Source organism: Paramisgurnus dabryanus, chromosome 1 (assembly GCF_030506205.2).
Source record: "Paramisgurnus dabryanus chromosome 1, PD_genome_1.1, whole genome shotgun sequence".
Lineage (NCBI taxonomy): Eukaryota > Metazoa > Chordata > Actinopteri > Cypriniformes > Cobitidae > Paramisgurnus > Paramisgurnus dabryanus.
Window position 1 is genome coordinate 17,777,530 of NC_133337.1, and position 23,912 is coordinate 17,801,441.

Genomic DNA, 23,912 nt, shown 5'->3' on the forward strand with positions numbered 1-23,912 from the left:
GCCACATGGTTCTTTTATTGTGCAGGCGTGCAGCGCGTGTTACGCAGTATACGCACCCTTACGTCATCAATCGGTGGGCGCGCGTCCTGTCCTGTGCGCTGCGTTTCTAGAGACGCTTCATACGTTCATACCACGAGAAGAGATTGCGCAGCAGTTCACAAAGCAAAGCAAACATCGGCGCGGATAGACTTACCACAACCGTGAGTAAACCATCATATTTTGCTGCGTATGCGTGGTTAAAACGCGAGAACTGACTAAGGTCTTCTGTTAAGGTTTAAATATATTGTTTTATTAAAGATGCGTTGCGGTATTTGTCATTGACCTGTAACGGAACGCGCACTTACGTTTGTCAAAACCCTTTCACATGTAAAAACATTTAGAACATCACAATGGCACTGAGACAAACCGTATTACACGTTTTTTTTTACACGTGTATTATGTTAATACCATGGTATTCTGTTCACCAGTTACCATTAAGAAATATTTGAATGCTATGGTAAATGTTAGAGTTAAACGTGTAAAAAATCGAGTTGAAATGAAAGAAATTTGAAATAAATAAATAGTCAATCATCACCACAGCTTTGAAATAAATGAATGTGAATGTAACCATGATACCATTACTGTACCAAGGTACCAGCCGAGTACTTGTATTCACATGCGGGAGTGTGAGTGAAACATTTTTTACTCATCATGTGCATATAATCAAAGACATTTAATATTACCAAGATGCGTCACGGCTATTGCTATGAATGGGGAGATCGCAACGCCCAATATGGCCGCTCTAGCAAAGGAAGTCCTGCCTTCCAGTAAAAAGAGCCAATCGTCAACCGTTAAAGAATGAACGTTTGAAATTCTTGATTATAAATATAGCAAATTTACTACATAGTCCCAGATTAGCATATAATGACTCGAAAATAAGCTTGTTATTTTTTAATTTATAAATGAAATGAATTACATTGGTGATATTAATAAAAACAGTGGTGCATTTATAAAAACAAAGAAATTCTACAGCTTTATTAAATATGTAATATAAAAAATGTAACAGTTTTATTAAATATGTGACGTTATATGTATATTTATCGATCGAAAATGTATATTTAAAAAAAACATCCACTTTATGTAACATCCACTTTATGTTCAAGAGTCTAAACAGTTCTACATCCAGTCCTTTCATTTGTTCTCTGCCTGTGACTGTACCGCCTCCTCCGGTTACCATTCAAAGAGCCGTAAAGAAGATTGTCACATAATAACGACACATAATAACTTCGACGACATAAACTTAGCGCATGCGCAGTATCTGTCAAATCTTGCTTTATCAAGTGACGCAGTGACTCGACTTCTTTAACAGACTTTGATATAATGTTGTTTAGTGTGTGTGTTATAGTGCACAGATAAGTAAAGATGCTCTAAATGTTGTCTAGTTTTATAGATATTTAAACACAGACAATAAATTTGCATTTATCTTCATAAATGACACACTTAATATATTTTGAAAAACTTGGTTTCAGGGAATACATGTTAGAAATGTATGAAATGATGTAGTTTATTTACTGAATGACATCAAATAGTACAATGCTTTTGTAGATTAATTCATATCATATACACGTACATACAAAGAAATCAACAAAAAGGTTTTAAACTAAATTTGTTGTATTGAGAGTTTTACAAGATTAGAGAGTAAAGCCCTCAACACACAGCTTTGTATTTCTGTTCCCACACAGAGGAAGGAATGATAAATAAAATATTCCCATATAACAGACTGAGACATTCCCTGCATTCACTGGACACTGAGATATGTGATATATTACAGCTGCATAACAACTAATAGCAATTAATTGTTTGCAAAATAAAAGTTTTTGTTAACACCATATATGTGTGATTATTGTGTATAATAATAATGTATATATTAATACATATACATGCATCTATATATATATATATATAGGAATGCTTAACATGTTTGTGTATTTATATATACATAATTATTATACACAAAAGCCCTTTAACAGATCTGATATAAGTGTTTGTGTAAACATGCCTTCAGTGATATATACACACAGTTCTGTGACTGTAAGCTTTAATGGCCCAATATTTTTGCATTTAAATAACCAGAAAATACTAGCACAATGTTATATATGTATATATGCGCTGTTTTTTTTAATAACCAGCAGGATTAAGTTTGATGAACCATGATTTGCAGGTGGTTTAACTGGGGATTCAGGATTTCATAGATCGAAGATAAATGATATGTATTGTGTATATATATATATATATATATAACATTTATCTTCTATCTATGAAATCCTATCATCCATGTGAATAAAGCCTGAGGTTGGGTTCAAACCCACTGTTAATTTATTTCATATGCAGGAACAACAGGATGACTTTAATCAAGAGAGTGATTTCCACAAATAGTTTTTCTCTCTCTCTTCTTACTGTGTGTTTCTCTGTGTGTTTAATTTATAGGACACAGCAGTATATCACAGGTGAATTAGTGTACTACAGTGACGTCCACCTACTGACCGTAAGTGTGTGTGTGTGTGTGTGTGTGTGTGTGTGTGTGTGTGTGTGTGTGTGTGTGTGTGTGTGTGTGTGTGTGTGTGTGTGTGTGTTGTCTGAGTGTGTACCTGGTAATTATCACGTGGGGGGAACAATTGTCCCCACAAAGATAGGAATACCAGTGTTTGTGTCACCTTGTGGGGACATTTTGATGTCCCCATGAGGAAACAAGCTTATAAATCAAACAAAATGATGTTTCTTGAAAATGTGAAATAGCAGAAAGGTTTATGTGATGGTTGGGGTTAGGGAATGGGGTAGGTAAGGGGAATAGAATATACAGTTTGTATGGTATAAAATGCATTACGTCTATGGAATGTCCCCACAAAACATGGAAACCAGAGTGTGTGTGTTTGTGTGTGTGTAGTACAAATACTAATGGCTGGATTTTAGTAGGTCACCCGTTTAAAAATGGCAGCAGAATGTGCTGTTGCATTCCTGTCATGTTTACACACCCCACACACACAGAAATTTGTGTTATGTACCCGGATCACTCTCATGCTATGAGTGTGTTGATGTTTGCATGTATTTTGATGTCGTGAATGTGATGTGGAAAGATTTGCTCTTATAGACAGTGACCAGCATTAAAGGTACAGTGCATCATTACTGTGAAAGAACAGAACACACATCAGATGTAGTGATAAAGCAATATACCGGTGGATATTTAGATTTTGTAAATTCTTTGCATACGCCAAAGAAATGTTTTCAAATGTCCAATAAGTCTTTTGTTATTCACACATCTTGTAAATTTTTCAAGTACTTTAAAGAGATATGATTTAAATAATAAAGTAATAATTTAGAGATGTGCCGCTATATCGGCCAACAATGAGTATCATTCAATAAAGCCATTTTTACACTATCGGCTATCGGTCAATAATTTAAAAACAGCAGATAGTGAGGGCCGATATATCCTGTCAATAAAAAGAGAACAGGAAAATGCTATGAATTTGAGCTCTGTGTATAGAAAATGTAAAGAAACATCACTAGTTTAATGTTCAGTATAAATGGTCATTATATGAATGAGCAACATCTTCAGAATTAGGTTACTGCAAGTTAATATAATTACTACTCTATCAGTTTTGGCAGATATCAGCTTGAATAAACGGCTGTTAGTAATATCGGTGCATCTCTAATATTATTATAACTATTATAACTATTTCTATTTGTATATATCAGCCTCATATCGGCCACAATATTGGTATTGGCATCTACCATAAAAAAAAAGGTAAACCATATCATTCAATCACTAGTGTCTAGATTTCGCACAGATACTCGTTTATAAAAAACACTCCATGTGCTTATATGTCACCTTGATTTACTAAAGTAGTTTTGCAGTAAGCTTGGCAATTTCCGACAACGAGTGTGTCAACGACAATTGGCAACAGGAAGTACGGCAATGCAACAAAGTTGAGAACCGTATAACTTAGGGCTGTAACAATTTATCGTGCAAATGCGTGTTTTCTCAATCAATGAATTTTAATGAATTACGGTGAAATCCCGGCACATCCCAAACCCAGGGGGCGCTCTCATGCAGAAACTCCCTTTGTGCCACAGAAGAAGTAGCATTACAAATGCTACAGGAAATGTCTGCAGGAATATTTATATGGCTGTTCTTCAGATTGTTTCAGGTATTTTCATGATAATAAAGAATATTTTAAATGATTTTGTTTAACGAGTGTTGCTTTTTTAAATGCACGTTATAAACGACTCCGACTCATAACGATTTTAGATTGATAAGGACTTCCTACTGACCAAATGCCGTAGTACACGCACAAGCTGTGCATGAAACACAGAATCGATTTCAGACAGGCATTTTTAATGGGACACAGGATTAATGGTTACAGCCCTAGTATAACTTTATGCAAATGATGAGCGACTTTTAGGAGCGAAGACCAATAAGAGTTAAGCGGTGGACTTTCGATCTTTCATCATTAAATGAGAGGACGGTAACTCAATTGTTTATAGTTGTTACTAGGACAACCAGAATTAGGAACTCCTCCTAATGACCTCATGGAAAGAGACGGGGATACACAGCGACCAAGTCGCCGGCAATGTGCACAGCCAGTTACAGCTCACACACGTTAGTTGAAGCTGTGTATGTGTGTGTGTGTGTGTATGGGCGCGCGCACGTGTGTGTGTGATCTTAGCTATTCTTAGTCATCAGTAATGAGCTTAAACTGAGCCGTGTGCACATCGAAATCCAAAAACAAAGTATAGGTTTTTGTTCAGTATGGTTTCTGATTGGATCCCTGTTGTAAAGTGTGTTGTTGTGTGAGATGTAAAACTGTTTGTCTGTTCGCAGTTAGCTGATGGCGGTGAACGTTCACTCAACATCAACTGTTGAGAACCTAAGCAGACATGAAATCCTCTCCTGGGTCAACGACTCTCTCCAGCTCACCTACACCAAGATAGAGCAGCTCGGTACAGGTATGAGACACAGCTCGCAGAATTAAAAATCGCAGAATTAAAATTTCTGTCAGCATTTACCAAGGCAAGAAATTAGTTTGGGTTTTAAAAGACGTGAAGGCGAGTGAACGATAACAGAGATTTAATTTGTGGGTGTCCTGTTCTGATTTTTCAAATTTTTGATTGGTTGTGTTTTTTCAGGTGTGGCGTATTGTCAGTTTATGGATATGTTGTTTCCTGGCTGTATTCTGCTGAAGAAGGTCAAGTTTCAAGCAAAACTGGAGCATGAATACATCGGCAACTTCAAAGTCCTGCAGGCGGCGTTCAAACGAATGAAGGTTGACAAGGTAAGATAGAAATCGACTGCAGTTCTCAAAATCTTTCACTCTTTGAGTGAATCGGGAGATTGGATTTGATTTCTGTCACTGTGTGTGATGTAGATCATTCCTGTAGAGAGGCTGGTCAAGGGAAGGTTTCAGGACAACTTGGAGTTTGTTCAGTGGTTTAAGAAATTCTTCCATGCAAACTACGATGGGAAGGAGTACGACCCTCAGTTAGCACGTCTGGGTCAAGACGTCACGCCTCCTCCCAATCCAGGTGAAGTCACTTTCCACAAACCCAAGAGCCCCTGCGGAACAGGTAACAGATAGACGCTCTCCTCATGTGTGTGTGTGTGTCTTCCTGTGCTTTTACTCGATTGCTGGTGGGGTCGAGTTTTCTCTATCAAAACATTTCAGAACTGAGACTTTGTTTTCAGTCTCTCTGTGTAATGTTAATGTGAGTTTGCTCTCCTTGAGGCTTTTGCGTGTTGGCCTGCTTACATGACTTAGGAATGGCATTGGTAGGTGTGTGAGGCCGTGTGTTGTGAATCAATGTCTGATGAGTTTGGTTTGCTATAGGGCCCCAGCGGACGTCACCGACAGGACCCAAAAGCATGCCCGCCACCCAGCGTACCATCAACTCCACCCCCTCAACCGGCATGAGACGAATCTCACCGTTGTCACGTAACGGAGGCAGTGATGCAGAGATCGTGGAACTCAACCAGCAGGTACAGACAAACACTTGCTTATTTACTTGACTTACATTTACATTTAGGCATTTAGTAGACGCTTTTATCCAAAGCGACTAACAAAGATTAAGAAACAATAAAAGCGATTTGTCACAGGGAGGCAATAATACAAAAGTGCTTATAACAAGATACAAGTTTTGACCTATTCCGAAACTATACCTGTTGAGAGAAAGAGGTTTTTTCTGAAAAGGGAAAGAGAGAAAGAAATGCGGTCAATATCTATGTCAAGTATTTTTGGAAGAGACGGATTTTTAATTGTTTTTGGAATGTTGCAAGAGATGTGGCTGAACTGAGTGCAATAGAAAGATCATTCCACCAACAGGGAGAAGTAAAGGAAAATTAGCCGGAACATGATTTAGTGCCCCTTTGTGAAGGTAACACAAGGCACCGCTCATTTGCTGAACAGTAGCCAGTGAAGAGAGATGAAGAGTGGTGTTACATGAGCCCTTTCTGCTGTGTTCTGAACTAATTGGAGTGGTTTAATAGACCGTACAGAAAGGACAGCAAGAAAAGCATTGCAGTAGTCCAGCCTGGAGATTACAAGAGCCTGAATCAAAAGTTGGGCAACATGCTCTGTAACATGTGGTTGTATCTTACTGATATTGTATAGCACAAAACGGCGTGATCGCGCTGTCTTTGCAATGTTATAAGAGCAGGACAGTTCATCATCAAAGACTACACTGAGGTTTCTTGCCGTTTTGGAAGGAGAAATGGTTGTGTTGCCAAGTTGAATGGATAGGTTGTGCTGTAGCGTGGGTTGTTCCAGAAAAAAGCAACTCTTAGCGAGGTTCAGCTGGAGGTGGTGTGCCATCAGCATAGCAGTGGTAGGAGAAGCCATGTGCCTGTATGATAGGTCTTAAGAATGTTGTGTAGATGGAAAAAAGGAGTGGACCGCACACTGATCCCTGAGGGACCCCAGTGACCATCTGGTGAGCTGTGGAGCGCACACTGTGCCATGACACCCTGAAGGATCTCTCGAAAAGATAAGATTTGATTCATTGGAGGGAAGTACCCGTGATCCCTAAACTAAAAAAAACTGCTGTAATTATGCTGAAAATGTTTCATGTTCATTTAAGTTTGAACAAACTGTTGCCAGTAAATAACATAAATGTAAAATCTACAGTAAGTTACTAGCAGGTAGTTGCCAGTAATACCCAGTAATACTGTAATTTCTACAGAAATTTTTTACACTGTAGCTATGATAGGGTGGCAAGTAGGATCTGATGATTGACTGGGTCAAAGACTTAACATCTAAGCTTATTAATCGGATTACAGTTTGTCTGTAGACAAAGCCAAATGCTTAAAACACACACTTTTTTAGCATTTGGTCAGGTTTATCTTACTTATGCCAGACTTTAAACAGAGGGTTTAAAGATTATATCACTGATTCTTGAAACTTTGGCAAAAACATGTCCCACTAAGTGCTAATTCTGTTGGAAATTAATAACATTTTCATGAAGAAAAAGTATCAATGTTATAATCAGGTGGGTCTTTTGCACATATGTAAGGTTCTCTTATAGGTTTATTTTTATTTTTTATTAATTTAATGATTATATGCTGGCCCATTGCCTACAAAATCAGCTGTCCTCGGTTAAGAGATAATCATTTCAACTTGATTAAAAAAAGCCAAAAGTAATAATTGAATTGAATAATATATTAACCACATGAAAGTAGGGCTGGGTATCGGTTCAGATTTTCCAGATCGATTCGATTTCGATTCACAAGATACCAAATTGATTAGATTCTCGATTCAATTTTCGATTCTGGTTCTCGGACCGTTTTTTATACTCTATTCAACTCAATGAATATAGATTTAATACAAATACTATATTAATAAAAAGAACAGTGAACAGCAGGTTACAAGTGGGGAATTAATAAAATCGACGAAGCACCTGAAACCGCCATTTTAAGCACTGAATGAATGAATGACAGGCTTGCCTCTTGCTTCTTGGTAACATGAGCTAGGCAAAAAAGAGGGTGACATCTAGTGAAGAAGACTAGTAATACGATTAATGTTAAAGGGGGGGTTTAATGGTATTTCAAGCATTCTGACTTATTAACACAGTTATAGAGTTGTTTCCTCATGCTAAATGTAGGCAAAGTGTCAAAAATGCAGTTGGGCGTGTTTCAGAGTATTTCTGTGCCGAATGCACTTCGCCAGGGTTCGTACAAGTTTCGGCTAATTTTTTTCGATTACGGTTCTAACTGACGTTTCAGGGGTTTTCGATACGTATCACTTCTTTATATGGGCTTCCGCCGGAAAACTTCCCCTGGAAAACCCCGCCCAGCCGTCAGTCAGCGGGAGACGCTAGAGCTTGCTAACAGCTTATCACGCCACTCAGCTTTGTTTAATTTCAAAAGTCAACAATGGCACAACAAGAAGTGTGTTTTTGGATGTAAGGAGAAGACATCCAGCCTTATGGAAACAATGGATATAGTTTATTATCCGGATTAGCAGCGGAGTTTTGCGTGTGTGTGTTTGATGCGGTGGATTTTCATGACGAGTTACACGCGGTAAGTAAGACTTCTGTATTATGTTGGAAATAGGCGCGTGTATATTATATAAATGACACGAACATGTAGTGAATCATAAGTTAAAACAGTGTTGTATAGTGTTGCATGACTCGTACTCGCTCCTCCCGTGTTATAACTCCTCCTTCTTCATTTTTTCGTACGTTATCGGAAAGATTCGGTAAAGCTAATCTTTCTTTTATAAATCTGATTAAACTAAAGACTCTTCAGAGATATAAAGGATGTCATACTACTCCATAGGTACTCCAGATTAATATCAGAAATGCAGAAACAGCGTGTGTTACGTGAGCTTTAATCTTTCATTCAATGTTTGCAGAAATAAATATGAAAGAAAAAAAATCGATTCTGCTCTTTGAGAATCGATTCTGAATCGACCACGTTTTAAAAAACGCCCTACATGAAAGTGTACATTGTAATATGTATTAAAACTAAAAACAATGAGTTTTGAGCAATATTTACTATTATTTTGTGATTGCTCAAAATGTGTCCCACATATCCGTCAGATATTTATAAAAAGCAATAAAATCAGACAACTACAGGGTCAACTGCATTCCTGAGGACCCCATTTTCAAACATATTTTTGGACACTGCTACTGTGACAACCATAACATGTCAACACCGTCATCTTTGTAAAAAAAAATTAGATTAGATTATGAAAATAAATGTATCATTTTTAAGAATAGGTCTGAAGTAGCTAGCAATGGAGGGGAAACAAGATGGCTAATGTGAACAACTCATCTATTTTTTTAATCTATATTAGGTTTTTGTTACCACCGTCAGATGTCACTACCGTCAGGTTTTCTGTCTTTTCTATCAGGTTTTATGCATTTTTGGAAGTTATAATTTGATATTTGTTCATCACGGTACTCAGGATTGTTATTTTTTGGACCAAATATTTACATAAAGTTTAAGCAAGAAGCCATTGACTTGAGTGGTATACATTTTGGAATAATGAGGCCAATGTCACCACCGTCAGATTATTGTCACCACTGTCAGACTGAGTTTTATTTGTTTTAAATGAATATGCTTACAATATGTTTCTTTAGTGCTGTTGAGTTATTAAATTAATAGTCTCTATTAATACAAAAATATGTTTATTAAATAAAAAATCATTACTTTTTCTATTTAGGCTTAAAGTAAATGTTGTATGAGTAATAACTGGAAAAATGCCTATTTTATGAAAAAAATACGAACAGGGGAGGTTGCACCAGTAAATTGCTGAAGAGCCAAGACCTTGGTCTATAATGATATACCTTCAGATTTTGTAATTTAACTAACTTTTTTTTTTCAAAATTTAAACCTGTTTTATCCAAATTCCCAAGAATCACTGACTTATACTGTCTTTCTGTGTGTAGCTGATGGACCTGAAGTTGACGGTGGATGGTTTGGAGAAAGAACGAGATTTCTACTTTAGCAAACTAAGAGACATCGAGCTGATCTGTCAGGAACATGAGAGCGAGAGTTACCCCGTACTCACCAAAATCATTGATGTCCTCTACACCACAGAGGTGAACACACACATACACCTGGCATGTGTATAATCAATTGATTTTTTTAATTCTAATAGTCATATTGTCATAGAGACACTTTACTATGAAGGAGGACTAGGGTCAAGATAAAATAAAACCATCTCGAGAATAAAGTCATTATAATTGGAGATTTAACTAGTAGTTTTTAGAGGAAAAAAGTCTAAATAAATAAAATAACGAAATTAAAGTCGTAATGTACAGAGAATTAAACCAATATAACAGGAATAAAGTAAATATAACAGGAATAAAGTCAATATAATGAGAATAAAGCTGTAATATTTCAAGAACAAGTAAGTCATAATATAATGTAATATAAGCGTAAAGATGCAATACATCAAGAGCAAAGTCATAATACATAATGAAAGGTAAAGTCATAATACATGACGAAAGGTAAAGTCGTAATGCATGACGAAAGGTAAAGTCGTAATATGCAACTTTAGCGTTTGCCTGTACACAGAATGTTTTATTAATAAAATGTTTGCAAAATTGGGGTTGTCACTGTGTAAATGCATTAAAGGGATAGTTCACCCAGAAATGAAAATTGTGTCATCATTTACTCAATTATATGTTGTTACAAACCTGTATACATTTCTTTGTTCTGATGAACACAAAGGAAGAAATTTTGGGAAATGTTTGTGGACCCCATCTACTTTCATAGTCATCTTTTTTCCTACTATGGAAGTGAATGGGGTCCACCAATGGTTTTGTTACAAACATTTCTCAAAATATATTCCTTTGTGTTCATCAGAACAAAGAAATTTATACAGGTTTGTAACAACACATCAGTGAGTAATTGATGACAGAATTTTCATTTTTGGGTGAACTGTCCCTTTAAGACACATTCAGCATTTTCATTCATTGCAGATCTGCTTGTTTAAATTACTCAAAACACGTTAATGTAAAAATATGACTTTTTTCTCAAAATATAACAACTTTATTCTCATAGCGTTGACTTTATTCTCTAAATATTATAAATTAATTCTCGTTATATTAACTTTATTCTCAAAATATTACGACTTTATTCTCGTAATTTTCCTTATTTTTGAATTTTTACTCAAAACTAGTTAATTCTCGTATTAAAATGACTTTAATCTGGAATTTTTTTATTTTAGCTTGACCCTAATCCTCCTTTGTACTTTTCAGCCCCTTAATACAATCAAGTTTTATTTTTAAGTTGTGTTAATAAAGTTTATATATTGTTTGTCTGTTTTTTAGGATGGTTTTGCGCCTCCAGAAGACGATAATATTGATGAACCACCACATGACCAAGATGAATATTGATTTACTCACCTGACTCTGTCTTTCACTTTCTCCTTTTCACTCGTCCCCCCTCGACCACACCATCTTCATCTTTATCTTCCTCTGTTCTTCATCTTCAACCAGCAGACACTAGGGGTGTGGTGTAACATGCTAACAGACTGATTGTGGGTGTGTTTAGGCATACTCGGGGCTTGATTTTTTTTGGAGTGACACTACAGTCGTGTGCTGAAGCTGATGTTTTATTAGCTGTAGATTGGGGTGAAGGGTCCAGAATAAATTGCACTGAACCACAGTGATGGAGAAACATTGTGGACAGCAGCTGTCCTGCATCAAAATCATTCGAACACATTGAAGATGACAGGTGCTTGTATGTAATTTAAACTCTACAGGACAGAGGTCATCTAGCAGCAGGACTAAATCGCTTAAAATTATTGTATAAATACACACACACACACACACACACACACACACACTTCTGTTGTAGTGTTTATGTAGCCAACACTCCCAAGTTTACTGACTGTCGACATAATTTGGGCTCAGATCAGATAACTTGGCTGAAAGCTTGATGCAAAACTCTCCTGAAAAAGTTTTCCAAGTATTTATTTAATACAGGTTCCTGGTCTTATTGTATTTTATTAGTACATGATGTTCCAAAGAAAACTGTTTGATGACTGTAATCTTTCACCAAAATGTGGTTATCTGTTTTATCTCTTACACCTCTTTGTTCTTTTGGGGTTAACATTGTTAATGTTAACAAACTATTTAACATTGTTCTGATGTTTTTTATAAAAAACCACCAGTATTTTATAATATTTCCACCAGTTAACAGAGTCATTAAATATGCCAGTAAGCTTTGCATGGTTATTATGCAAACACCACTTGATTTGATAAAGAAGTTTTACTTTTGAGACCTTCAGTCTCTTTAGATCTCAGCGCTGATGGTATAAATCTCCCACAATGCATTGCAATGTCACATTCAGCGTTGACTGTATTCTGATATGACACACCCACTCGCCACCATCCAATAAATTCAAAATGACTAAAAAGTCCTAATCATTTTTCCCTTATTGAGTATTTTGATGAAAGATTACAAAAGGTTTTTGGAAAATGCACTGGTACTGAGCATAATGAGACCAACAACAAGTATGAAGTAAAATGGGTCAATTTTATTATTTTATCAAAGTTTATTTTAAAAGTTACCATGTGTGCGCATAGATGTGTTTCTCTATCATTGCAATGCAAAATAAGTTGGTTAAACCTAAAAGAGTAAGTTACCTGGTTGCCTTAAAAGTTAATTCAACTTACAAATATTAGTTGACACAATTTTTTACACTAATAAGAGAGTTAACTAACTCAACATTTTAAGGCAACCAGTTAACTTACTTTTTTAAGTTGAACCAAAAAAAAAACTTTTTTACAGTGTGATAAATCATTTTCAAAAGTGCTGGTGTGCTGTATGTTTTTATTTATTTATGAAAGAGATGAAAACAACTAACATTGAGTAAAAGATGTTAGAAATATCACAAAAAAAGAGACTGTGCCTTTTCCCGCTGCTATATTATAATTAAACATTTCATGTTTTTATGGTTTGGTTTTGTTGCACAGGATGAAATGTTACACAGGTTGGTTTTGCAGCACCTGTGTCATTTACACTTTCATCCCTCATCTGTTGTCACGGCAACCACACAATCATGCATCCAAATGGAGTTTCACTACGTAAAATAAATATGTGTGCGGGGAATGAAGTTGTGTGTTTTACTGGCTCATTTACACTACACATCAGCTGTATAATTGTTTTGTAATGTTTATGTATTCAGATAAACATTATTACAATATATAATCAAATATGAGAGTATATTCTAAAATATATTCAGTTATACACTCACCTAAAGGATTATTAGGAACACCTGTTCAATTTCTCATTAATGCAATTATCTAATAAACCAATCACAGGCAATTGCTTCAATGCATTTAGGGGTGTGGTCCTGGTCAAGACAATCTCCTGAACTCCAAACTGAATGTCAGAATGGGAAAGAAAGGTGATTTAAGCAATATTGAGCGTGGCATGGTTGTTGGTGCCAGACAGGCCGGTCTGAGTGTTTCACAATCTACTCTGTTACTGGGATTTTCACGCACAACCATTTCTAGGGTTTACAAAGTATGGTATGAAAAGAGAAAAACATCCAGTATGTGACAGTCCTGTGGGCGAAAATGCCTTGTTGATGCTAGAGGTCAGAGGAGAATGGGGCGACTGATTCAAGCTTATAGAAGAGCAACTTTGACTGAAATAACCATTTGTTACAACCGAGGTATGCAGCAAAGCATTTGTGAAGCCACAACATGCACAACCTTGAGGCGGATAGGCTACAACAGTAGAAGACCCCACCGGGTACCACTCATCTTCACTACAAATAGGAAAAGAGGCAACAATTTGCACAAGCTCACCAAAATTGGACAGTAGAAGACTGGAAAAATGTTGCCTGGTCTGGTGAGTCTCGATTTCTGTTGCGACATTCAGATAGTAGTGTCAGAATTTGGCATAAACAGAATGAGAACATGGATCCATCATGCCTTGTTACCACTGTGCAGGCTGGTGGTGGTGGTGTAATGGTGTGGGAGATGTTTTCTTGGCACACTTTAGGCATCTTAGTGCCAATTGGGCATTGTTTAAATGCCACGGCCTACCTGAGCATTGTTTCTGACCATGTCCATCCCTTTATGACCACCATGTACCCATCCTCTGATGGCTACTTCCAGCTGGATAATGCACCATGTCACAAAGCTCAAATAATTTCAAACTGGTTTCTTGAACATGACAATGAGTTCACTGTACTTAAATGGCCCCCACAGTCACCAGATCTAAACCCAATAGAGGATCTTTAGGGATGTGGTGGAACGGGAGCTTCGTACCCTGTATGTGCATCCTACAAATCTCCATCAACTGCAAGATGCTATCCTATCAATATGGGCCAACATTTCTAAAGAATGCGTTCAGCACCTTGTTGAATAAATGCCACGTAGAATTAAGGCGAAAGGGGGTCAAACACAGTATTAGTATGGTGTTCCTAATAATCCTTTAGGTGAGTGTAAAGGGTAGTGGTTCTAAAACTGGGTAATGTGAGATGGTGCCAGGGGACCCCAGTTGTATTACATCTTATGAAATGCATTAATTAATAATAAATTCTGTTTATTTAAACATCAAAAATAAGGCTACTAACCAACAGCATTACATTGTGAAATGCCCTCACACATCATTTTACACCTTTTTAAATGTAATAGTATAAATCAAGTTAAAGGTCAAGGGAAAACTAAATGAAATCTTGAAAACCGGTACTGACTTATTGAGCAATGACGATATAATAAAATTAGATTAAAATTAAAACAGAAAAAATAAAAATTTGAAAAGTATTTAAGGGTGTGTGTGTAAATTTTAGCACACTTAGTGGTGAGGTTGCGAATTGCAACCAACAGCTCACCTCTCAATTAAAAAATGCATATGGTAGCCGCCACAGGACAAACATTGTCTTCTGAGACAATGTAGAAACGAAACACGTAGTTTGTCCGTTTAGGGGTACTGTGAAAACATGACGGTGACTTCCATGTAAGGGGGTCTGCGGTGTATGGAGATAAAAACGGCTCATTCTAAGGCAGGGGTCTCCAACCTTTTTGTGGGCAAGAGCTACCAATGGATAAAATAATCTGGAGGGCTACTTTTTGATATAGTCTACTCAAAACTTTTTTGTTTTACTTGTTGATTTTACCACGTTGGAGACCTCTGTAGGTAATAAAAACAATACTGATCATTATGTAAGGTCTATATACACCACTGATAATATAGTTATGTAGATTTTATTGCATTTCTGTCAAGAGATCCTTCTAAAATGTACACAATGAATCTTTAAATAATAAATAATATCTTTAAATAAAACAATAATAAATCTATAATTAATACTAAGAGATAAATAATATAATAATACAATTAACATTATAAGATCGAGTGATAATATAATTAACCTATAATAAATAATATATAATAATACATTGTGAAAACTCATAAATATGTGACTTTTAATGATTCAACGTTTTAATTATTTAATTATTGAACTTTTAAAAATGAAACGCAGTTTTAAAAGAACACATGCGTATGAACGAGCGTTAACAAAGAACATCTATATCCAATCGAAAAAGAAAGCATCACATGTTATTTCCTGTGTAAAACAACGATGGGTCACGTGATACTCAGGGACGTGTCTGATTGGTCAGATAGGTTTGCTCTCCGAGCGTAAAGCCGCACCGCTAACAGGTTTGTCTGCATAACACGTTTCTTAATTAATGTTTTTAACAATTTCACACGGAAATGTTACGATGTATAGTAAGAATGTTTCGTATTCTATTTTGTAGTGTATTTTAATGAAATTAGATGAACAACAGAGAATATTAAGCGCACTTTTAGGCTTGAGCCCTATGGGATGTGAATAAAATACACTCACTATTTGACCGACCGGAAGCGCACAGAGAGGACGCGCAGGAAAAAGGAAGCAGCTGCGTTCACGCTGAAAAGACGTGGCATTAAAAGCGTTCAGATCAAAGCTGTCGATTGTTTATCATTATTTCTTTTTGTTAGATCGAGATCATGGCATCGGGTGTGGGTAAATGGGAGGTGGTGAAGAAAGGAAAAAAGACAAATAACAGCAGCAGCAATAGTTCCGGAGGTAAAACTCAACAACAGGAGAAGAAATCCAGCAGGAAAGCGCTGAGAGAGGCCAACCTGTCATACACTGATACAAACCGTAAGAAATACACGCACACACACACACACAAAGTTTTGAATTAATGTCTGATTTCATCATGGTACTACATTTTTTAAATGTCTATGTAATAAAATATATTTTCAATGGCTGCAATAGATATTATTATAACCATGGTGCCATGCAAATATCTTGGCACATCATATGGTAATAATTCATTTAGCATAGTACCATGGCATTACCGTGATACAATCCACTTCAGCATTACTTGTGGTCATTAGAAGATTTTGTAGTACAGATGTATGCGAGTTCATTGGTAAAGTAAATGGAAGCAGACGTTATGCTGATAATCATTCAATCTGTATTATTGTACTATAGTCTTACTGTGTTTCTTCTCTGGCTCAATGGTCTGTAGGGTGGTGTGGAGTTGCAAAATCTGTGCTTCTGGTCACCAAGACTATTATGGGTTATTTCATTCAGTTGTGAAAGACAAACTCTCTCTCTCTCTGTCCCTCACACACACTTCTGTCTCTTATCTCTTCTGGTTCTGTGTGTCATTCATTTTTTGTTTCTCTGGAGTCTCACTGACTATGTAAATGTTCGCAGATGTGATGTCCGAGACTATTTTCGAAAGCTTTGAGAAGGTGGTGAGCAAACAGAATAAGGAGCAGGTACCTCCGCCCCCTAAACCTCAGCAGAAACCCAACACGGGGAAACAGACCAAAAAACCTCCTGCCAATGGAAGCTCGACCCCGACCCGCTACAGAACACTGGAGGAGGCTGTTAAAGCTGTGAGTATGCATGCAGACCTGGAAAATCAAGTTATCTCAGAAACATCTGAAGGTGATCTGTTGGGCAGTTTTGTGTAAAATGTTTGTAAGGGAATTTTCACTTGAAACTGAACGTTAGAGACTACTAGAGAAGGTCAAAAAATATTGCTGGAAGAATTTACCATGTGACTCTTGCACTGTTTGCTTGTTAAGTCTGAGGTCATGCAGCACTACTGGGTCCAAATGATCAAAAATGCCGATTGTATCATAATCCAAATCACCCAATCCTAATTTTTATCTCCATAACAAAATCTGAGCTGACGAGACATGGACTCATGGACATGAATTTTTTACAAATTATTAATATATTACTGTCTGTGATTCCTTGAGCCTGGAGACTGCAGTGTACATTGTTAGTTTATACAATTAAATTAAATGTGTGATATAAATAAATAGTGCCGCTCTCTATTGAAATAAGTGAAAGTTTGGACCTGGAAACAGTATTCCTTATGTCATTACTTAACAAGCGGATAGTCCAAATCTTGTCATGTCATATAAGGGGGTGTGCACACCAAAGCTTTTAAACACTGCCAGCTATCTTCAGCTTAGCGCTTTGGTTACTGTGATACTTCTTTGTTAATCAGTCGTTGTACAATGCTCCGTTGTGAAAATTTTTCCGCCCCTCCTCCACTGTGATTGGAAGGCCGTGTGAGAACTGAAATTGACGAGCTGAGCTTACTTTTTTTTTTTTACTTTCGGTGCTCATCGCTGAGAGCGGAAAAAATGCTGAGCGCCAGCTTTCAGCGTGGAAAAAACACCAGATGCTAGCTTTTTAAAAACACTGCGTTTCCATCTGAACCAATTGAAAACATACGCCGCCCGCCGGTGTAAAAGCTTTTGTATGCACGCCCCCTTATAGCTTTTTGTGAGAAACGGACTGAATTTAGAGTAAGGTTTGAGGTCAGTGATATTAACACATTTCTGTCTGTGTTTCTTTCAGTTGGACATTAGGGAGTTAAAGCAGCAGTTGGAGAAAAGTCAAAATCTCTTTCCTGAGAATCCGTCTGTCTGGGTGAAAGATCTCGCTGGATACCTAAACTACAAACTGCCAGCACCAGACACAGAACCGACACTCAGCAGCTACACATATGGTGTGTGTGTGTGTTTGTGCTTGCAGGAACATTGTGTTTTGCAGGGAATGCCTTTAAAATAACTCTGTTTTTGTGTGTAGATTACCCATACTGCCTTGCTAGTAAGGAGTTAAAGGCCGTTATTAAAAACCTGATGAGCAAATGTTCAGATTCACTGGGAGAATTCTTCGATCACTGCGTTTACACAATGCTCAGAGAGCTGGACAGACAGCCAGGTGAGACACAACCTTTCCCTCCTCCAACTAGTTGTCCAGTATTGTGAACTTTTTTTTAAAAAAGCAAGATTTTTTTTTATTATTTGGTCTTTTCAATGGGTGTAACTGTGAATGAAAGTTCTGTGTTTTTTTGCTGTAACAGGTGAATCTCTGCATGGCTACAGGATGTGTATTCAAGCCATCATGCAGGACAAACCCAAAATAGCCGCACTAAACCTTGCAGATGTGCGTGTAAGAATTCTGTCTTTCTCCCTTTTGCTATTTTTTATTTGTGTGAAATCCTGCACATTAGATTCTGATGCGTGTGTGTGTTTGACCTCTCCACAGCATCTGGAGCTCCTGCGGTCACATCAGCACCGGCCGGTCAAATGTCTGACCATCATGTGGGCTCTGGGGCAGGCGGGATTCTACGACCTCAGTCAGGGTATCAAAGGTAAGAGCGGGAGAAAGAAATGAAATGAGGGAAAAGGGCAAAGAGTTCAGAAATCTGTATCAGTGTTTTACTGAATGACAGTCAGTCTAGTTTCATCCTCTCTGTGGACTGAAGTCCCGCTGGACAGAAATCTGGGCATGCATTTATCAAGTGCCATATTAGTTTTACTCTTGTTTCCTCATAATAGCCAAATACCGGATGAGTGAAACTTTACACAGTTTTGTTATGGCGCTTTTCCATTACATAGTACCCCATGGGTCAGGTCATGTCAGCTTACCTTAATTTGGTTGGTTAGCTTTTCCATTGAGTTTAGTAATACTTCAGAGTGGGAGGGATTATAGGCGTGTCCTTATATTTGGGCCAACTTTTGTGACATCATACAAAAACTCGGAGAAAGCAACAGGAAGCCTAGTTGGAATACATTTATTTATTTGTCAGTCCACCACAAAATCAAAATTGACCACCACAAATAGATCCTGATTCTCAACCCGTGGATATTTTTCACTGCTTATGGAGTTTGGGAACTTAGAAAGCAAAGCACAGATGACAACAGGTTTGCTTGAGACAGCTGGTGTTGTAAGGAAGCAGTTTTTATTGATTTGGCACCATTGTTTGTGATTTTTTTTTTTTGTCTTGAATTTGTAGGATTAATTAGTTTGTATATATTCATTTGTTTTTTGATTTGCAGTTTGGCTGGGCATCATGCTTCCTGTTCTCGGGATCAAATCACTCTCTGCATACGCCATTGCATATCTGGAACGACTCCTCACGTAAGTGTGTCTGTGTTTGCATAGATTCATATTTCAACGTTTAATCATGAAGTTTAATCTCAGATTATTTAAACATCATGTTTCAGTCTTCATGCCAACCTGACCAAAGGATTCGGTATCATGGGACCAAAGGAGTTCTTCCCTCTGCTGGACTTCGCTTACATGCCCAAAAATGCCCTGACACCAAGGTATTAGTCAGCCTGTGTCAAGATGCTCTGTGATGTCTTGACCGCTCATGTGACTTAAGTTTTTCTGATCATATCTGCAGTCTTCAGGAGCAGTTGTGTCGACTCTACCCGCGACTTAAGGTTCTAGCATTCGGAGCCAAACCCGAATTGACTCTTCACACGTTTTTTCCTTCATTCTTGTCGCGAGCTACGCCGAACTGCCCCGATACCATGAAGACCGAGGTCAGACACAAACACTGAGTCAATAACACTGTGATAATGATAAGAGGTGGTGTTTTAATATTTGCCTTTATTTTGTCAACTATAGCTTCTCAACAGTCTCTCCGAGTGTCTGTCTGTAGACAGCCAGAGTTTGAGTGTTTGGAGGCAGTTATACACCAAACACCTGCCCCAATCCAGGTGACCTTTAATCTTTTTTTATTTTTCACCTTAAACCCTTTCCAGTTTTATGCCTGTTGTTAAACACACATGAACTCTTTTTTTTTTTTTTCTTCTATGTTCAGTCTGTTGTTGGATCATCTGTTGAGGTCTTGGAAAACACTTTCACCAAAGGTGAGTTACACAAATACACAGATCGTGCCTTTGCTTTGCTCCTCTTCCTTGGCTCATTGGTATTTCTTTGTTTTGTGTTCAGTTAAGGAAAAACCTTCAGGACACAATTCAGTCATTCAGTGTGACGAATGAGGAGCTGCAGACGAGCACAAAGACGCAGGAGATCCAGGACTGTAACTCGCTCTGTCAGGTATGAGGATTTAGCCTCGTTCGCCCGTTTTCAGAAGTGTTTATTTACTTACAATAAAAACCTCAATGGGTATGTTTACATGTACATAAGTTGTTCGTTTACATGTAAATTCTATATAATCCCAACCAAACGTCTGCGCAAGCGCACAGCCAGGGTTGCCAGATTCGTGAATCGAAGTCAGCCCAATGGAAATTCAAAACTAGCCCAAAAGCATCCCAATTCACTATTCACAACCCAAATACCAATATCTAACAAACATTTCATCTTTAACCTTCTAAAATATCAACTCGCAGACAAGTTTAAAAGTTGCCCAAACCTGAACCCTGCCAAAAAGCAGAGAACTTGGCAACACAGTGCACAACATCTCTCCTTGAGTTTAAACTTTATCTTTTGATAAATGTACAAAGTCAAAGTTGAGTTTGGAAAGTTGTTAAGGCTGCACCAGGTGCAATAATATTACTAATAATAATATTATTAACAATTTATTAACCAGGTAGGAAAAACATAGTTCAGAAGCCATTTCAAATACAAAACAATCAAACGAAAACCATTGCATACCTGGTAAGGAGATGAATATAAAAGAAATAAAAGATACAGCATCATGGGGGATCCTTTCAGAATATAGAAAATAGAAAATATAAGTTTACTTATTTTATTGTAACACTTGTCTTTAACATTGAATTCTGTTGTTATATTATTAATAAACCAAATTGAACCACTTACATTGAAACCATTCATAAGTCATATGACACCAAACAAGATCAGTTTTCAGATACTTTGTGTATGCAGAATGTAGCATTCCATATACAGTTTGCTTTGAGAAAATGAGGAAAAGGGGAAGAGAAAGTGACTCTTCTGTTCTCACACCATGGGGTAGCTGCCTTGGGTTTACATGTAAATCTGATTAGATCTTTTTAGATCATCTGTTTTCTAACAAAGGGTGATTGTCTTTGAGGTAGATATGAGCTTGATGAGATCTTTTTAGTTTCTCACCAGAATGTAGTGTCTTTGATAAACGGTTCTGTGGATTCAGCCATTTTGTGCCGGTCCCACCTTACATACTTGATTATTACGCCGGAATGGGAGTATAGTTCTTAGCCATATCAGCCTGGAAAATCGCAACTTTTAATTTTCGGTCGGTCTTAGTACACGATCTTACTACAGAAGAGTCAAGTTTTAAATAGAAAATATATTGAAACTCTTTGGTCATTTTTGAGTGCCATGCCTAAAGGTCTAATCAGATTCAATGGATTATGCTAAGAAGCTATGCTAAAAATGGTACCGCCAGACCTAGAGATCGCCTAAATGGATTTCAAAACCGTAAAAATCAAATGTTTAGGGGAGATGGAAAATGTCCTGTTAAAAAGGTTTCACATATAGTCAGAGTAAACACACTTTTCAAAATGCACAACGCTTTTTATTTGTTTATGTAATGTTATTAAATACATGAAAGTTATTGCCTTACTATTGCATGTTTCTGTGATGAGAATCATGTGATGCGTAAATATATAAGATGTGAACTTAAGCACAATTCTTTTGCGCAATGTGCACACAGTATTTTTGCATCCGTGTGGTTCGGACCACACAACCCCTTTAATTCGATCAAAATTTGAAGCTGATTGACCTCAATCATATTATTACATGAAGGCTTTTCCATTCGATTGAGCCGTCTTTGATTGCATATACTTTTTGCTATATATATACTTTGCACTTATACTTATGCTTATTTTCCCGCTCTTGGTCTCTGTCTCTACAGTCTCTGCAGTCAAAGATGCGTGGTCAGGGTTTCCCGTGGTGGCGTGTGTTGTTGATGTTGTTGGTGTTTGTGGTGGGCTTTGTTGTGCATGATGTCAGAACGCAGGGGTCATTTGCAGATTCCACCACAGCACTGTACCTGGAGAGGTCAGGGGTCACTGGTGTATCGAAGCAGGCCTGGAGCAAAGTATCTCACTACAGTCAACAGGGTGTCGGGTAAGAAACTTGTCATTCGGTGGACATCGAGAACACTTGGAGTTGTGTGATGCGTAACTAACTGTGTGTGTGTTTTGGCAGCTGGTTGGGTGAAAACACACCATATTATTACTCTCGTGCGGTGGAGACCATAGGGCCGCTGCTGGAGGACGGACAGGAAAAGATCAAGGTTGCTGTCGTCTTCGTTGCACAAAAGAGCTCTGAACTTCTAACGTGGTTGCGTGAAAATGTGCCTCTGCTGATTGAATGGGTAAAAACCACAACACACACTGATGAGGGAGTAACATTTTTGATTTTTGTGTAGAATTGCAGTTATATAATTGCGTTGTGTTACGGTGCATTTTTCCCTCAGATCAACTCAAACACTCCCGACAGTGTGTTTCACTTTATCCAGTATGTGAAGGAGTTTTTGCTGTATATTCACGAGCAGTTCATCGTCCCGTCACTGCAGTATCTGTGTGCGGCATTTCAATACACGTGGCAGAGCTTACAGGATTCGTGCAAGTCAGTACGCCACACAATTGCAGCAATGCGGTCACAACAATATATTTATAGCTCAGTTATGACAAATGATCTGTTCGGATCAAAGATGTTTTTCTTATGATGTCTTTGTTGTTTTGTAATGAGGTTTTCATGTTTCTGTAGTGGTGAGGTGACGCTGCACTGCTTACAGGATCACCTGAGGACTTTCACGAACATCACCTGGATTTACCTACAGGACGCCACGTCTGCAATGAAGAGTCGAGCGCAGGAGCTTCTGTCCCGGGTGTGATGCACACAGATCTTCTTTATCCCCTGTTCACATTCACACTTTTATTATTTTGTCATTTTGCATGAAGTTTTATATCTGTTGTCCAGACAGTTTTGTCTTTTATGCAGATAGCTATTTTTCATGTCTTGATTTTACACAGTTGTCAAACCAGAGAGCAATGAGAAGAGGCATGTTATTTAACACACGTGTGTGTGTGTGTATGTATGTGAAGTATTAATATAAACAGGTGGTTAAACTCTTGTAATGGTCAGAGAAGACAGATAATTAATGACTACTGCTGCTGTTTACACAACACTGAATAGTAATCAAATTCCCTGTATGTGATCAACTTGATTTTATTCGTCTCGTATAGATCAACTCTTTAGTTCAACATCAGTCGAGTTTAAACCGAACCCATGTCCTCTGTTTTAGGACTTCTCTGTGTTTACAATCATCTGGGTTTGTCAGAGATTCAAATCTGAATCAATGCTGGACTCAGAATAACAGGGTTGCTATGGAGACCACGTCATATTAAAATGCAATGTATCGTGTGTTCTGTCTGATGAGCTGATTTGTTACTTTATAAATGATTTATAAATAAATATGCCAATTCTGTTCATTTCTGTGCAGTACGTCTGTGGTTTTATTTTATTTAGGTGAGTGAGAGATCATCTTGAGTTACTTAATAAAGACATTTGTGTCAAAACTCGTACAGTTACAATAAACTGGTTTCTCTTGACAATCTTTTAGAAAAACGAACCGTTCTGTTTAGTATTGTATAAGTATAAGGCTTTTTTGGAAGCTAAATGCATCACGTTATA

General features: G+C 37.4%; 2 protein-coding genes across 4 annotated transcripts; both read left to right on the forward strand.

The window, feature by feature from the left end:
- Positions 1-66: 66 nt before the first annotated feature.
- Positions 67-13,097, forward strand: mapre3b (microtubule-associated protein, RP/EB family, member 3b). 2 transcript variants are annotated; one of them, XM_065273493.2, is made up of 8 exons: positions 67-200; positions 2,467-2,524; positions 4,859-4,983; positions 5,164-5,309; positions 5,403-5,559; positions 5,862-6,010; positions 9,919-10,071; positions 11,308-13,097. In XM_065273493.2, the coding sequence occupies exons 3-8, from the start codon at positions 4,866-4,868 to the stop codon at positions 11,371-11,373; spliced, it is 789 nt and encodes a 262-aa protein (XP_065129565.1). In that variant the 5' UTR covers positions 67-200; positions 2,467-2,524; positions 4,859-4,865; the 3' UTR covers positions 11,374-13,097. The 2 variants fall into 2 exon arrangements, with proteins under 2 accessions (XP_065129565.1, XP_065129564.1); XM_065273492.2 differs by having other exon boundaries at positions 69-200; positions 5,403-5,601.
- A 2,762-nt stretch (positions 13,098-15,859) lies between these two features.
- Positions 15,860-23,710, forward strand: tmem214 (transmembrane protein 214). Of its 2 annotated transcripts, none has more exons than XM_065264181.2 (16): positions 15,860-16,142; positions 16,707-16,891; positions 17,871-18,021; positions 18,102-18,236; positions 18,379-18,467; positions 18,564-18,669; positions 19,358-19,439; positions 19,526-19,627; positions 19,708-19,849; positions 19,935-20,026; positions 20,131-20,179; positions 20,262-20,369; positions 22,126-22,340; positions 22,422-22,590; positions 22,693-22,844; positions 22,986-23,710. In XM_065264181.2, exons 1-16 carry the CDS (start codon positions 15,986-15,988, stop codon positions 23,110-23,112), a joined length of 2,061 nt encoding a protein of 686 aa, XP_065120253.2. In that variant the 5' UTR covers positions 15,860-15,985; the 3' UTR covers positions 23,113-23,710. The 2 variants fall into 2 exon arrangements, with proteins under 2 accessions (XP_065120253.2, XP_065120255.2); XM_065264183.2 differs by having other exon boundaries at positions 18,379-18,461.
- The last annotated feature ends 202 nt before the right edge of the window (positions 23,711-23,912 follow it).

Excerpts from the sequence above, each read along its gene's own strand:
- mapre3b (XM_065273492.2), top strand. The coding sequence starts at position 4,866 with ATGGCGGTGAACGTTCACTCAACATCAACTGTTGAGAACCTAAGCAGA. Across the intron at positions 6,011-9,918 it reads TCGTGGAACTCAACCAGCAG|CTGATGGACCTGAAGTTGAC; the intron begins GTACAGACAAAC and ends TTCTGTGTGTAG. Across the intron at positions 10,072-11,307 it reads ATGTCCTCTACACCACAGAG|GATGGTTTTGCGCCTCCAGA; the intron begins GTGAACACACAC and ends TCTGTTTTTTAG.
- tmem214 (XM_065264181.2), top strand. The coding sequence starts at position 15,986 with ATGGCATCGGGTGTGGGTAAATGGGAGGTGGTGAAGAAAGGAAAAAAG. Across the intron at positions 20,370-22,125 it reads ACTGTAACTCGCTCTGTCAG|TCTCTGCAGTCAAAGATGCG; the intron begins GTATGAGGATTT and ends CTGTCTCTACAG. Across the intron at positions 22,591-22,692 it reads TGCCTCTGCTGATTGAATGG|ATCAACTCAAACACTCCCGA; the intron begins GTAAAAACCACA and ends TTTTTCCCTCAG.